This window comes from Stomoxys calcitrans, chromosome 4, assembly GCF_963082655.1.
Source record: "Stomoxys calcitrans chromosome 4, idStoCalc2.1, whole genome shotgun sequence".
In the NCBI taxonomy this organism is placed as follows: domain Eukaryota; kingdom Metazoa; phylum Arthropoda; class Insecta; order Diptera; family Muscidae; genus Stomoxys; species Stomoxys calcitrans.
Window position 1 is genome coordinate 4,155,650 of NC_081555.1, and position 16,049 is coordinate 4,171,698.

General features: G+C 39.6%; 3 protein-coding genes across 3 annotated transcripts; 1 reads left to right on the forward strand and 2 right to left on the reverse strand.

Annotated features, from left to right (window-relative positions):
• Nucleotides 1–1,865: 1,865 nt before the first annotated feature.
• LOC106085740 (eukaryotic translation initiation factor 3 subunit C) lies at nt 1,866–5,508 on the reverse strand. Its single transcript, XM_013250138.2, has 3 exons — nt 5,429–5,508; nt 5,026–5,159; nt 1,866–4,965 (listed from the first exon to the last, which is right to left on the reverse strand). The coding sequence occupies exons 2-3, from the start codon at nt 5,116–5,118 to the stop codon at nt 2,284–2,286; spliced, it is 2,775 nt and encodes a 924-aa protein (XP_013105592.2). The 5' UTR covers nt 5,119–5,159; nt 5,429–5,508; the 3' UTR covers nt 1,866–2,283.
• A 932-nt stretch (nt 5,509–6,440) lies between these two features.
• Nucleotides 6,441–8,186, forward strand: LOC106085732 (chromobox protein homolog 1). Its single transcript, XM_013250120.2, has 4 exons — nt 6,441–6,579; nt 6,721–6,971; nt 7,036–7,156; nt 7,228–8,186. The coding sequence occupies exons 2-4, from the start codon at nt 6,885–6,887 to the stop codon at nt 7,560–7,562; spliced, it is 543 nt and encodes a 180-aa protein (XP_013105574.1). The 5' UTR covers nt 6,441–6,579; nt 6,721–6,884; the 3' UTR covers nt 7,563–8,186.
• A 3,331-nt stretch (nt 8,187–11,517) lies between these two features.
• LOC106085733 (N-acetylglucosamine-6-sulfatase) lies at nt 11,518–13,344 on the reverse strand. Its single transcript, XM_013250121.2, has 4 exons — nt 13,078–13,344; nt 12,512–13,022; nt 11,788–12,440; nt 11,518–11,722 (listed from the first exon to the last, which is right to left on the reverse strand). Exons 1-4 carry the CDS (start codon nt 13,276–13,278, stop codon nt 11,567–11,569), a joined length of 1,521 nt encoding a protein of 506 aa, XP_013105575.2. The 5' UTR covers nt 13,279–13,344; the 3' UTR covers nt 11,518–11,566.
• Nucleotides 13,345–16,049: the final 2,705 nt, after the last annotated feature.

The following is a 16,049-nucleotide window of genomic DNA, read 5'->3' on the forward strand; positions in this document are numbered from 1 at the left end:
TGTATGTCCCGATTGTAACCAAGGACCGCACGATACACGTCACCTGTTTAACTGCCTGGCCAGACCCACTCGACTCAGACCCAGATCCCTGTGGACGCACCCCATCTTAGTCGCAAAATGCCTGGGTCATGACACTCAACAGAATCAAGCAGACGAAAGAAAGAACACCAAACTGCTAAAACAACAAAAGCATAGACAGGCATAAGACTGGTGGAATCGAATTCAAATCCGCTCACCTTGAGAATCTCTAAATAAGGCGGCGTTACAGACGGCTCTATATAGCATTCACGCAGACACGCTATCAGCTAGAATGAACCCAGCCCTCAGAGATCGACCGCCACCTATTGCACCTAAAGAAGATAGCCACTCTCTTGGCGAACCAGAGTAGCAGCCACAATTCCAACAGAGATAGGATTGATGCTAACGTTTTAGACGTATGCCCCGATTGTAACCTGGGACCACACAACACACGCCACATGTTTAACTGCCCATTGAAGCCTGGACTCAGGACCAGATCCGTTTGGACGCACCCCAAATTAGTCGTAGAGTTCCTATACCTGGATAGTTAACTGAACCGAGCAGACGAATGGACGAAACACAACACACTGCTACAACAGCAACAAACATAAGCCACTGGTAGAAACAAAATCGCAAACATTGTTCGAGCTTCAAATTTATCAACGTAGACAACGCAACTTACATTGGGTTAAGGGTAGAAAGGCCTCTGGGGGTTGGACTAAGCACCCGCAGTATAGTTGTAACCTCCCTTGTGGGTATATTTTAGTGACATCATATTGGTAAAAACAAACAAAAAAACATTGGCATATGGCGGTGGCGATCCTCGTCAAGCTCTTATATGAGAGCTAGCTAGTTCCGGTCTATACGACCGAATGCTGAGGAAGCTTAATGGCCATTGGTTACTTAAAGGCGCAAATAACTCGCCTTCTCATATCGAGCATCATAAGCACTTAGTATTGAAGCAAGAGCTGATGCCGTTACAGCTTATGCCTATGCAGCATTCCAATACCCGCAACCCATGGACGTGCACGGTAGCTTTTCGTGATAAACCACACAAATTGGAGCTCAAAGTTCCAGCCTGCGTGATGCTCACAGCTATCCCATGAAAAAGAAAAATCATGCGGTAGCAAAATCAGAACAGTAGTTTGCCTTTGCCAGTGTTACTAGAGATATATTGTCTTTACGACCGTGGCATATGCTCAGTATGAGCTACAAAGTGACTATAAGTAACAGAAATACAGCTGTGGAAAGTGATATTAAAGTTTTACACGCTGTAATTTATATGACCGCTTTGCCAAGTTATGGTGTGAAATAAAGCTTTGACAATTTCTCGATATTTTGTCTCTTTAGGTGTTAATACCATGACAAAATTTGAGCAATCATTTTAGATCAACCTTCTTAACAAGATGAAGCCTGGTATAGGTCTTTTTGCCTACGCTCCAACTAAATGTTGTAACTATTTTTTTTGTTAGCTGGTACGTACATTTTCAACTCTCTACGATTACCTAACAAAATATTAATCCAAAACAATTTAATTCAGAATGGCAAACTACAAAAATGACTTACCACCTGCCTCCATGTACAAAGTTCTTGAAATCTTAAATAGTTGCTTAACTTTTTTTTCTCTCATAAACATATCCTGAATTGTTCTTCCATAAAAGTATGTGGAAAAGTTCTTCCATTAAGGTATCTTGAATATTTTTCCTATTTGGTTTCTTGAATATTTCTTTGAACTAAAACTTCTTTTTAAATAATCCGGATTCCTTTTAATAGCCATTCAGAAATTCTTGATTTATTCCCCATTGTGTCAACCTGAAAGACACATAAATAATTAGCATGAGCCCCAGTTTGTTCGTAGAGTTTGTTTTTAGTTTTTATTTAGAATATATTATAATATATATAAGTTTGTATATTATTTTAAATTGAATGGATTTAGTAAAAAAAGACTTTCCTACTTTACAACACGATGAGGGACAAGGATAACGCGTTTTGCTTATTCAAAAAAGAACTGTCTGCCTTCTTTTGCAAGTGTTTTACTTTACTGTTATAAATACCAACGAACAAGAAAAAAAATATAGTCAAACTTTAGCTCCCCCCGGCCACAAAGAAATATGGAAATTCAATGTGGCCGGGAGCACATCGGCATAGATCACAAACATAGCCTAAATTGTCCATAATACCGGCAGGGGAACGGAACTTGCAACGGTTGGTGGTGTTGATAAACGCGCTCTTCTTCTACCTATACCTTTAGTCCTTGTTGGCGCTTTACTCCTCTTCGATGACTTGTTGCAGGGGTTGCTCGTGCTGTTGCTGTTGTTGTTGCTGCTGCTGATGCTGCTGTTTGTTATGATGATGATGCTGATTGCGTTGATTACGGTTGCGCTGATTGCGATTATCGCGTCTTTGGCCACCCCAGTTGGAGCCTTGGTTATTCTGATTGCGATTGTAGCCACGATCGCGATTTCCCATGTTGCCACGGAAGAAGTTGCCCTGCTTCATATCGAAGATCTTCTCGTTGACATCTACCAGATTGGTGACCTTGTCCACAAATTGCATAGCCAAGGCTTGTAGACGCGAGGGCTCCGAGCGATGCATGACCACAGTCTCGGTGGGGTCATCAAGACTAGCCATAAGCTCTTCATTAATAATCATTTTGCTAATCAGGGAGTGAACCTTTTGCAATGGCAATTCATACATCTGAGCCAACGAGGGAATACTCAGCGAGGTATAGACATTCGAATAGGTGAACAAGTAGGTGCGCAATGACTCCTCCTTTATGAATTTCACCAACATTTCGCGTACACGATCAGATTCGTAGAACAAATCCCAGACTTTGGTGTTCATTTTCTTGTTCACAATGAAATTGACGCAGGCTTGCCAATTGCCACAGCGCATAGCCTTAGCGGCAGCCACCACATGTTCACGCATGGATTCGGGCGGACCGACCAGTGATTGACGTTCGGAGGAGCGCAGTTGCTGATAGAATGTTTTGCTAATCATGCGACGGCGAGCATCAAACTCGTGAGCTGCTATGTAGGGAATCTCGATGAGCATGGCCGAGACGAGATAAACACATTCCAACAATTCCAAATTAATGTGCATATGGAAGGGCATTTGACGTTGCTTCTCAATCTTTTCCTGTTCGGCGGAACGCTCATGCTGCCTTTGGGGAAGCAATCCTTGGGCCAGCAACTCTTTGGGTTTGCCAGTAACCATGAGATCGACCAAACAATGGTGGGCGTCTTTAACGTTTTCCTGGCGGAAGGCGCACAGACCCAAATTTGCCATCATGCGATTGTACAGGATTTTGGTGGAAGGATCGGCTGCGTCAATGTTGTCCTGCAAATGGGACATCAGAACCAAATCACGTGCCTGGAACCAGTTGTCGTGCAGGGCATGATGGTATATATGAGCCAAAATGGCACGTGTACGAATACGATCGGTATCATCCTTGGCATAGATAAATTTGCACAGACGATCCATTACTTCTACCGAAGTAGCGGTGGTGGCAGGCAACTCCCCACGTTTGCGTTTCAATACTTCAGGGTCAAATTTGTAATAGAGATGTTCAATTTTGCGCAAATAGATGCGGCAACGTTCATTGTTGTTGCCAACCTTTTCAAAGTATTGCAAAACACTTTCAATGATTTTGGTTACGGTGACCTCATCCTTCAGGCGAATGACGTAATCGTTTGAGTGGGGATCGCACTCTTTAAGCAGCTTGGTGAATTCATCATCCAGGCGTTCCACAGCAGCCAAGGGACAGCCACGAATGTAGTAGGTGGGTTCAATGAATTCTTCATTCTCTTCCGATACATTCTCGCTCATTGTAATGTTTTCGTTGTTCAGCAACAACTTCATCATGCTCTGCATGACGTCCAGTAACTTAGCCCAGTGCTCCAACTTCATGGGCTCGGAAATCTTCTGGTTGTAATCGTAAATGGCCGAAATTATGTTGAAGTGGATTTTCACTGCAACAGCAACGCCAAGATTATGTTGTTCGGCGATTTCCAATAGCTCGAACAACATATCGATTTGCATGCGACGATCGGTACGTTTCTTACCACGTGCCGACATAATTTCCAACAATTTGGAAAGAACCAGGGGAACATCAATTTCTGCATCCTTTTCGAACATCTTGGGCTTCTCGACCAGAGGACCTTTAACAACAATCTCCCACTCACCATCTTCATCGTCCTCTTCTTGTTTGCGACGTACTTTTGGCTCCTTGGTGCGCTTTTCCTTTTTGCGTTCCTCACGGTCTTCTTTGTCCTCCTTGCCGGATGGTTTTTTCAAGAAACGATCACGAATGTTCATATACTGATTATCATCATCGGAAGACTCAGACTCGGATTCGGAATCGGAGTCCCAATCGATAGAATCCTCGGACTCATCGTCCGCAGGTTCGGCTTTAGCAGGCGCTGATTTGGCTGACTTTTGTTCGGCTGATATTTGTTGTTTGAAATCACGACCAGCACCAGTGCCAAAGTCATCTCCCTGCTTTTCATTGTCGGAATCTTCGGCAGCATCTTCGTCCTCGGCTTCGCTCTCCTGGTCTGGATTCTCACGGAATTTGGACAAATCTTCTTCAAAGTCTTTAATGTACTTGCGCACCTTTTGGCGCAAAGTGCCCAAAGATTTTGAGTTGTTCTTGGACAGATTCTTGCGCCCCTCTCTATCTTCCCACACTTCATTGATGAAGTCTTCCAGCTCCGCCAAGCAGCGCACATAGAAACGGGGGGTGATTCCATTCTCCTCCTTTGAGATAACCGGCAAAGCTTTCTGATACGCTCGGGTTAAATCTTCAAACGTTGTCAGTATACTCGCCATATCTTTGATTTTCTTGTGATTGCGAATGGTTTTAATAAGTGCAGTGATGTTCTCATAACGTTTCTCCTTTGTGGAGCGGACCACACGCTTGACTTCTTCTTCGTCATCACTGAATTGCTGTATAGAACAAACAGTACGTATTGAAAACAATTACAACAAAGCAACGATTTTACTTACGTATGCAGTGGCTTTATTTTGTGTTTGGATTTGGACCTCTTCCTCTCCGGACTCGGATTCCGAGTCAGAACCGGTAGCAAAGAATCTTGACATGCTGGCGCGTTACCTTAGTTTGTCCTCGTCGTATCTTCTACCTGAAAAATCATATAAAACGGAGAAATGTTTTTGTTTTAAATACTACTCATTCACTTTCATTTGAGGTTAGGTCTTTGCATATAAATTTTGCGGCCAACATGGCTGGGCCTGCTGCTGGTGCCACACCACAACTTTTTTGCAAAGGCTCAAACACATAGAAATCTCAATGCTAGTTACTGCCCACAACTAAAACATTACTTAGAACTTCACAGTTTCGATTTTTATAGGAAGTAGAGGCGAAAAACTTGGAATATAAAACAAAACTTACAGTACGAAAATTGCAAAATTGCTGACAACTTCCAAGTCGCGTAGAAAAGGAATCTAAAAATCGACTTTCGATGAATCGACTATTTGAGTAAAAAATCGAAGTCGACTTTTAGTGGCTAAAAAAATCTAATTGTCGACTTTTTCGATATATCGATAGTTGCATGTCCAGACAGGCTAACCAATTCATTATGTGGAGTTTATATGGCAAAGAAAGAAATTCCATTCAGATTCTGTTTTTTGACTCATTAAAATTGGGCACCTTTAAAATATCTTTGGCCTAGAAGTAAGGATAAAAAACTTAGATATGAATGCACCTAATGGCCATCTAATCCCAAAAGAAGTTTGTTTCGACAACTTTTGATGATATGTTCTATAAGAATGTATATACCATGACATAATCACTAGGAAGTGTACCGTAAACAGCTGAGTACATTTTTTTCTCCCAAAGTCTGATTTTGACAGACAGAGCACTCAATATTCTGTTGTTGGGCAACTGCCTCTACTTGTAAAAGAATATATGTACCGTTACCAGCTGAATACAATTTCTTATTACGAAGTGCACTATCTGTCAACGAGTTTTGGTTGTGTGTGTGTGTGTGTATTATAGTTAAGAACTATGCACACAAAAAACGAAAAATGGCGCCAACTAGTAACATACTCAAAATCAGAGTTGCACTAGTCACTGATTGTGACAACTAGTGTACTCATTATGTTGTTGTTGAGCAACTGTCACTACCTGTAAATTAATATATCTTGGTATATACCTACCTATAATCATCTGCCACCATTTAATATGCAGCAGAGTTTGCGAGAAAGAAGATAACAACAAAGAAAATGAAAACAAAAGTCTGACCACCTTGTTAAATCCACTTTGCTACAAAATTAACATAATACCTGCCTTAAAGCATAACTTTGGATTAACCTGTGGATGTGAACGACCCTTAAAGTGTAATTAGGGCAGGTTCATACTTTTGCCGCATGAGCGGTGTGAACACCCTTTCAACACCATATATTTTAAACCAGTGGCAACCTTGATAAAACAAATTAGACGCTGGGAACTATAAAAAATAATTTTCAATATTGCCAGTTTTTTATTAGTTAAATTAAAGCACAATTGATTTAAATGTATTTGCGAGATTCAGTATATCACGGGTAAGTTGGCAAAGTCAATTTTCATTGCATAGCTTGACCACCGGCTAGGCATAGTTTTTCTCATGTGGCTGTGGGCTTTTTTTTCGGTATCCACCATTCCCCAATCATCATGTTGGCCATTGTTTTGTTGCCAAATTTCAGGTAATCAGTTTTGTTCGGAACAGAAAAGAATAGTGAGTAACAGTAATTAAGCTTCAAGCACGCTGTAAAAATCAAGTCCTCATTCAAAACTACACACAATAAGATCAGCCAGAAGCGGCGGGTAAATATAGCGTGAGCGAGATAGCGACAACGACGTAGACGACATGGCCGATGCTGCGATCGAAAATGAGCCAGACGCCGGGGAGTTCTCCGTGGAGCGCATTGAGGACAAGCGTGTTATTAATGGCAAGGTAAAAGTACTCTTTTTCAAGTTTTGTTGATTTTTTTTTCAATATCTTTTTAATATTCTTGCAGACTGAGTACTATCTTAAGTGGAAAGGTTATCCGCGTAGTGAAAACACATGGGAGCCAGAAGAGAATCTCGACTGTCCTGACTTGATTGCTGCTTACGAAGAATCGATCAAACCGAAAAAACGTAAGTATTATTTACTTTGTTTAGAGAATATGAAAAATAATAAACTCAAATGTTCTTTCATCCACCCAAAGCCGAGGCAAAGAAACGCACATCAAGTGCAACGGGCAGCGAGACCAAGACTAAGCGAAAAATCGCTGAAGAGGACAAGGACAACAGAAAGACGGTTGGATTTGACCGTGGTCTTGAACCCTCCAAAATACTGGGCGCCACCGATTCTTCGGGTGAACTTATGTTCCTTATGAAATGGAAGGGCAGCGACGAGGCCGATTTGGTGCCAGCCAAACAGGCCAATGTTCGCTGTCCACAGGTTGTTATACAATTCTACGAGGAGCGACTAACCTGGCATACTCCCAGTGCCGATGAGGACAAAAGTTCTGCCAGCAAGGAAAATGCAGCTGCAGATTAGAATAAGCGAAGCAAAACAGGAGGCCACCACCATCCACACATATATTAGTTTTTAAGCATCGTATTAAGTGCATAAATATTTGCAATACCAACAAACGACAACAAGCCAACCAACCACACATGAAGTTCTCTTGGAAAATCCAAATTCAAAACGGCACCTAACCCAAAAGGAAAACTTGAAAACTTGGTTTAATTGCCTTCATTTTCCCCACGTTCAATAGATATCAATGAATTTTTTTTTTTATTTTATTCTAATGACAAAAGAAGTTACGCTTTAAAGCCATTCTTATTTTCTACTTAAAAACAAACAAACGCAAACAAACAGATATGTATATGGTAAATAAGCATTCGTCTCCTATCGAAGACGTAAATTTCTAGTGTCCACTAATGGACTGATTTAGTTTGTAATATTTTGCGCGAAGCAATGTACATTTTGTCAACTTTTTTTTTCTTCATTCGTTTAAAAACAAGGAAACTGACATGAGCTGTAAACACTTAATTACGCAGAGAACATGTCACTCAATTTGAATCACACTCAAAAGGAACTCTAATTGATAGACGATTTCAATAAGATTGTTCTTAGCAATTCATAATTATAAATAAAACAAAAACAAAAAAAACGGAATTATGTGGTGTATGTGCCCAAAAATGCACTTCTAGGGAGAAATGAGCTCGTATTGCTAACAGTGTATAAACCTTACAAGTTGTGGTTTTTGCATTTCTATGAAAAAAAGTTTTCTCAACACTTAACGGACACCGGCACTTTGGTGGGGACACAATAACACACACGAATCAACTCAGGCGCATTGTATGGAAAAGAATTTTAAGAATTTTGTAAGTAGCACGGAATTCCTAACTTAGATTTTCATTTTCGTAGTTACCTCTTAGTATTTAGAGCGCACAACATGCCGATTAATGGCTTAGGTGTATGTGTATAGTGTTATGGGATGGATTAATATGCGCATCCTCTTTTCATCCTAATCTATTCCAACACTTGCTAAAATCAAATCCTCATATCAAAGCCTGTCTAATTTCTAAATTGTTCTTGTAGTGTCATTTATGAACATCATCATTTCAAAATATGTACCAAAATAATTGGAACGATCAAATATTGGCAAATTTCTTAATCAATGAATGCCGTATACTCAACTATTACGCCCTTTCGCTTAAGAAAACTTATCAAATAAGCAAGTCATACGATGGTACTATTCACCCTTAGAGTCAGTTAAAGTCAATGGTAAGTATAACAACACATTTTCCTTATGGTCACTGAAGATATTAAAAGGTTAATATCTCCATTAACGTAATTCATACGAAAACGTATATTTGCCACCAGTGGCCGATTATTATTCATTTAGTAAAAAGATATCTTAAAAATGTTATATAGCCGGTTCAATGAAACCCAAGCTAGTTGAAGTTTAGATCATTTTAAAATCTGCCTCCTCCTGCCTATGGGAGTAGAGAACATATTCTAAATGGATGACTGTTAGATTTGTGGAGGGGAAGCAGTCGTTGTTGACCAGGAAGGTCCTAGCTCGGATGCGTTGAATGGAAAATCTCTCGCATTATTTATCTGTTTTAAATTTGAGATGCAGAAGACTTTTGGAGCCAAAATAGTTGTTGTTGTAGCAGTATATTGTGTTCTATCTTTCGTCTGCTTGATTCTGTTGAGTGTCAAGACCCAGGAACTCTGCGACTAAGATGGGGTGCATCCACAGGGATCTGGGTCTGAGTCGAGTGGGTCTGGCCGGGCAGTTAAACAGGTGACGTGTATCGTGCGGTCCCTGGTTACAATCGGGACATACGTCTTGCACGTCGGCGTCAATCCTTGCTCTGTGGGAATTGAGGCGGCTGAATCTGCCGGAACGTAATTGAGCCAGAACTACTCTGGTTTGCCGGGGGAGGTCGATTTCTTCGGGTGCAATAGGTGGCGGTCGTTCTCCAAGGACTACATTCACCCGGAAGGCAATTATCGCATCTGCTACCGTGTCTGCATGAATGTTGTTTAAAGCCGCTTGATCTAGAGGTTCTCTCTTGTAGCGCTGAACCTCACGCTCTAGATCGTGTAGATCTACCTTAAGGCTTCTGGGCGGTGGATATCTATCCACAAGATGATGATTTGGATGGTTTCTGAGATAACAGCCTCAAAGGTATTGCTTATTGTTGTAGTATTGGGTTGCCCAAAAAGTAATTGCGGATTTTTTAAAAGAAAGTAAATGCATTTTTAATAAAACTTAGAATGAACTTTAATCAAATATACTTTTTTTACACTTTTTTTTCTAAAGCTAGCTAAAAGTAACAGCTGATAACTGACAGAAGAAAGAATGCAATTACAGAGTCACAAGCTGTGAAAAAATTTGTCAACGCCGACTATATGAAAAATCCGCAATTACTTTTTGGGCAACCCAATATGTTCGTTCGATTTGCAGTAATAATGCAATAAAATGATCATTTGCTAACCGTTTCTCTCGAAATTTGGCAGAAAGGAATTTCTTATGACTCTTGTTATTATAGGCGAATTTCATGGAAATCGGTTCAGATTTAGATATAGCTGCCATATATATATGTCTAGAGTCACAGCAAGCGCATTTATTGAGCCATCTTGCTAAAATTTTGCACAACGCTTTCCTCGACAACTGCCACAGTATCTGAGAAGTTTACCTGAAATCCGTTCGGATTAAGATATAGCTCCCATATATAGGTTCGTCCGATTTTGAGATATATTGCAATAAAACGCTCATATGTTAACCGATTCTCTCGATATTTGGCAGGAAGTATTTTCTTATGACTGTCGACAATACTGTCAAATTTCAATGAAATCGGCCCAGATTTAGATATAGCTGTCATATACGTATATGGCCCGATTCTCACTTCTAGAGCCACTGCAAGCGCATTTATTGACCAATTTGGCCAAAACCTTGTAGAAACTTTCCTTGACAACTACCACAATATCAGAGAAGTTTACCCGAAATCCGTTCAGATTTACATATAGCTCCCATATATAGGTTCGTCCGATTTTGAGATATATTGCAATAAAACGCTCATTTGCCAACCGATCCTCTCGAAATTTGGCAAGAAGTATTTTCTCATGACGTTCGACATTGCTGGTAAATTTAATTGAAATCGGCCCAGATTTAGATATAGCTGTCATATACGTATATCGCCCGATTTTCACTTCTAGAGCCAATGCAAGCACATTTTTTGACCAATCTTGCCAAAATTTTGCACAACGCTTTTCTCGAAGACTACCACATTATCTTAGAAGTTTGCTCGAAATCAGTTCAGACTTAGATATATCTCCCATATATATTTGGTTGCCCAAAAAGTAATTGCGGATTTTTCATATAGTCGGCGTTGACAAATTTTTTCACAGCTTGTGACTCTGTAATTGCATTCTTTCTTCCGTCAGTTATCAGCTGTTACTTTTAGCTTGCTTTAGAAAAAAAGTGTAAAAAAAGTATATTTGATTAAAGTTCATTCTAAGTTTTAATAAAATTGCATTTACTTTCTTTTAAAAAATCCGCAATAACTTTTTGGGCAACCCAATATGTTCGTTCGATTTTGGGTAATTTGCAATAATGTTGTCATTTGTCAACCGTAGCTATTACAGTTTGAGCATATTTGCTCGAAATGTGATACGGATAGTTTAATAATCCATCTGAAAACATCCGGCGAGGTCCGTCAAAATTGGTTCAGAATAAGATATAGCTCCCACTTTGTACCTATGGGGAAGGTGTAGGGTATTATAAAGTCGGCACCGCCCGACTGGTTTTCATTTTAAAATCTGCCAATAATCTTACAAATTTCGTCGATATGAAATTTCATTCAATATAAAAGTGTACTCACGTATGTGGTAATTCACCCTCAGATAGACTCAGTAGTAAAACCAATTTTAGTATTCTTCCTTAATAGCTTAACGATATGTTTATGATGTGTGCATCTGTCCCATTTTTAGATATTTACATATATACATACTTAAAGTTTTAATGTCTGAGAATCTTTGATCTAGAATATATGAATTGAACATGATGATGCCCCTTGGCATTGGGTCAAATTCTGTAAGGCCAAACTATAAAGTGCTCTCTCAATAATTAACATTTGTTGGCCCGTGTTGTATAGCTGGTGTGGATCTTCATCCAGATCATAGAATTCTATAAAATCCTTTAGGAAATACCAAACAAAAATTTAATACTCTATACCAGATGAGTTGATGGTGCAGTACTTACCTCGTTATCATGAAATTCACAATACAAATGATTAATGCGATGGGCAAAATTCCTAACACAGGCATAGGTATTGTTCCATGAATCCTGACAATGACAATCCGCTTCCAAAGTGCATTCGGCGAGGCGATCAGCAGGCTGCCACATGGGACATTCAGGTTTATATGTTTGCAAATTGCCTTCACCAAAGTGTTGTATCAAAAAGCCACGACGAAAAAGAGGATCGCTGGAAGCATCATATCCATCGGCATTGGTGAGAAAAGGTTGAAACGATTGGCCATCCATAAGTGAGTCCAATGGCAAATTTGTCCACTCCATAATGGTGGGTAAGATATCGATTAGCAATGTGGGTGCGGTAACTTTAACTCCAGATTTTATGGAGGGTCCCCTTATTAACAAAGGTATATGAATATCTGTTTCATACGGTTGACGTTTATCAAAAGGCTGGGCAAATTGTCCCAAGTGATAGCCATTATCCGAGGTATAGATTATATAGGTGTTGTCCAATTCACCCGAGTTGCTTAAGCTTTCAACAACTGCTGCCACCAATTCATCTACGGCCAATAGAGATTCCCAACGTTGTTGAAAGAAGGAATCCATAAGCTTAAGAGTGGCTGGCGATATTTGCTTGGACTCAGCCAACAACCAGTGTTTTTCTGCAAAACACACACCGCAGTTTCCTCGCTTTGTAATGTTAATTTTTTTTTTTAAATTTATCCTAACTTACCCCTGTCCGGCTTGTTGTAACTGGGAGTTCTTTTGGCTGTGCTGCCCTTAAATGCCCCCTTATGGCGATCAGCTGGAGTAAATGGCTGATGGGGAGCTGGAGGGGCTATCATAGCCAGAAAAGGTGAAGATTTGTCCCTTGCGTTGAAAAAGTTCAACACTTTGTCCTTTAGCAAATCTGTTAGATACACATCGGAATAGCTGACATTGCGATCGTTTTCGCGTAGGGTGTAATTGTAATACCGAGAATTGCCATGAAGCCCATAGAACTGTTGCCAACCGTTTGGAACTTCCGAGCCTTGATAAGCATTTAAATATTTTCCTGCAAAGAATGTGTTGTAGCCCACTGCACTCAGTAAAGTGGCCATGGTTTGATTTAGCTCGATTTTCGAACGCCAAAAAGGTCCATTGCAGCCACCACTTAAAGAGTTGTTGCGGGCATGGTGATTGTGAGCATATTTGCCGGACAACAGACTGCTTCTTGAGGGACAACAAAGCGGCGAAGAGGTGTACTGCAATATATTTACATAGATTCATTCATTTATTTGGTTGTTGAATTTTACTTACAGCATTCTCAAATGTAGCGCCAGCCTCACCAATCAAATGTTTAACATTGTTCATGGGAAATAAGCCATCCAAATCCACATCTTGATCATCGGTTAGTATTATCACTATGTTTGGCGACTTTTGGTCGAAGCTGGCAAATGCTAAATTGCTTTGGATGGCCATGAAAGCCAGGAAAATGTAAACAAAGGCCAGTCGTCTCATCGCTTATGGACTACTACAGCTCTCGATTCAACAGCTGTTTAGCTACAAACCGAAATATATGCTGCTAAGTTCGAATGAAGTGAGCTCTTCTTTAGTAAATATGGGTATTTACACGGCATGGCGAATTTCATGCGGCAATAAACAGGTAATTGGCATAAAATATTTTTTTTTTAATATTTGGGGTTTTTAGTAAGGGTGTCCACCACGAATAATGCGACGAACATTGCAGTGCTAACATTGGGCAACTTCACCAAAGGGAACCCAGTTGGCGCACAGCATTAATGGTTTTTAGAACAACAACTGATTTTGTACGACCTTCAGAAAATTCGTCTTGGAGTGAACTACGATCTCAGTTGAATTCATCATACCATCGATAAACACTGGTCCTTGATGGAGCTTCACCATCAAAACTTGAATTAAGTTCATCGATGCACAGTTGTTGAGTTAATCGCACTAAAATGTTCACTATTTGATTCCATTTTTGGGTGAGATGAAGTTTTTTTTTTAAGTTACTGTAAACAACACAAATAGCGCTCGTATGTCAAAACGTTCTGAGTACGTATAACCTCAAAAATGTCAAGCTTTACGATAGAGCTGTTATTGGTTGGTAGATTTCGACACAAGGGTTGTGCAATCCCGAAATATAAAAGGCAACCTTCGTAAAAAGGTTATAACATTCATTAAAGACAAGCGTACTCAATCATGTATGAGGTAATTCGGCCTCATAATCTCCACCATAGGATGTGGGCATACTAATTTCTTCATTCCGTTTGTAACACCTCGAAATATTCGTCAAAGATCCCATAAAGTATATATATTCTTGATCGTCATGAGGTTTTAAGGCGATCCATCTGTCTGTCGAAAGCAAGCTAACTATCAAAGAAGTAAATCTAGGAGCTTGAAATCTTGCATAAATCCTTTCTATTAGTGTAGGCCGATTGGGATTTAAAATGGGCCAAATAGGTTTGTAGCTTCCATATAAACGGATCTCCCGATTAGACTTCTTAAGCTTCTTCTTGAGAAGTTGCAGTTCTTTTTTGATTTGGCTGAAATTTTGCACGTGGTGTTTTGTTATGAACATCAGCAAGTGTACTAAGTATGATCCAAATGATTTCATAACCTAATATAGCTGCCATATAAGCCGATCCCGTATCTAGACTTCTTGAGCTTCTAGAGTGCGCAACTATTATTCGATCCAGTTGAAATTTTGCATGAAGTGTTTTGTTTCGACTTCCAACAATTATGCCAAGTATGAACTACATCGGTTCATAACCGATATAGCTTCCATATAAACGGATCTCCCGATTAGACTTCTTGAGCTTCTAGAGGGAGCAGTTCTTATCTGATTTGGCTGATATTTTACACGTGGAGTTTTGTTATGATTTTCAACAAATGTGCCAAGTATGGTCCAAATGATTTAATAACCTCATATAGCTGTCACATAAACCGATTCCGTATCTAGACTTCTAGAACCTCTAGAGTGCGCAACTATTGGGTTGCCAAAAAGTAATTGCGGATTTTTCATATAGTCGGCGTTGACAAATTTTTTCACAGCTTGTGACTCTGTAATTGCATTCTTTCTTCTGTCAGTTATCAGCTGTTACTTTTAGCTTGCTTTAGAAAAAAAGTGTAAAAAAGTATATTTGATTAAAGTTCATTCTAAGATTTATTAAAAATGCATTTACTTTCTTTTAAAAAATCCGCAATTACTTTTTGGGCAACCCAATATTATCCGATCCAGTTGAAATTTTGCATGACGTGTTTTTATTTTGACTTTCATCAGCATTGCCAAGTATGGTTTAAATCGATTCTTAACCCAAGATAGCTCCCAAAACCAATATCCTGATTATATTTCTAGAGCCTCTAGAGCGCGCAATTCGTATCCAATTTGTACAACGACATACGTGCCAAAATGGTCTGAATCGGTCCATAACCTGATATGGCTCCCACATAAAGCGATCTCGGGATTTTACTTCTTGAGCCCCTATAGGGCGCAATTCTTATCCGATTTGGTTTAAATCTTGCACAATGACTTCTACTATGGTCTCCAACATGCAAACCACGTAAGGTCCGAATCAGTCTATAACCTAATATCGCTCCAATAGCATGCCAATTTTTATCCATTATCCTTTGTTTGCCTATAAAGAGATACCAGGCAAAGAACTTGACAAATTGGATCCATAACGGAGAGTATAAATAATCCCCAATATTAATTAGAAATACATTTTTTGGCCAGAAAAATGTGGGCCAATGAATGTGTTGGCCCCTAAATGCGTTAATTTTTGCCTGATATGATAACTATTAGTTTTGTGAAACGCACACAGTGCCTTCAATACACACCCAAAATATTGCCCAGGTAAGGTCTATACATAGATATAGCGCGCATATATACCGACTTCCCGTTTTAAGTTCTTCCATCTTAATTTTTAACCAATTCGAATAAAATTTGATATGTAAACTAGAGCCTTTCATAAATGATTGTCATTTAAATCTGGCTTCTTGACCCGACAGAGGTTTCAATTTTTATATGATTTGATTGATTGACATTGTTTTGTGAAGTACACCTTTCTTCTCCAACACCTTCAACGCATATAAACCTCCGCCCGATTTGACTTCTTAAGACCCCAGAAGCCACTTGACTTGATTCTATATTCGTACGCTATCCGACTGACTTCCTCATACTCTTCAGTCATATTTAAAGACCATATGATTTTGTGGTTAACTGTTTCAGTTTTTACATAAGGTGTGTTTGTGTACTTTTCCACTAAAAA

Coding starts and splice junctions, on each gene's coding strand:
- LOC106085740 (XM_013250138.2), bottom strand. CDS start 5,118: ATGTCAAGATTCTTTGCTACCGGTTCTGACTCGGAATCCGAGTCCGGA. Junction 4,966..5,025: donor AAAATAAAGCCACTGCATAC/GTAAGTAAAATC, acceptor TGTTCTATACAG/CAATTCAGTGATGACGAAGA.
- LOC106085732 (XM_013250120.2), top strand. CDS start 6,885: ATGGCCGATGCTGCGATCGAAAATGAGCCAGACGCCGGGGAGTTCTCC. Junction 6,972..7,035: donor AGCGTGTTATTAATGGCAAG/GTAAAAGTACTC, acceptor ATATTCTTGCAG/ACTGAGTACTATCTTAAGTG. Junction 7,157..7,227: donor ATCGATCAAACCGAAAAAAC/GTAAGTATTATT, acceptor ATCCACCCAAAG/CCGAGGCAAAGAAACGCACA.
- LOC106085733 (XM_013250121.2), bottom strand. CDS start 13,278: ATGAGACGACTGGCCTTTGTTTACATTTTCCTGGCTTTCATGGCCATC. Junction 13,023..13,077: donor GCGCTACATTTGAGAATGCT/GTAAGTAAAATT, acceptor AATATATTGCAG/TACACCTCTTCGCCGCTTTG. Junction 11,723..11,787: donor GTGAATTTCATGATAACGAG/GTAAGTACTGCA, acceptor TATTTCCTAAAG/GATTTTATAGAATTCTATGA.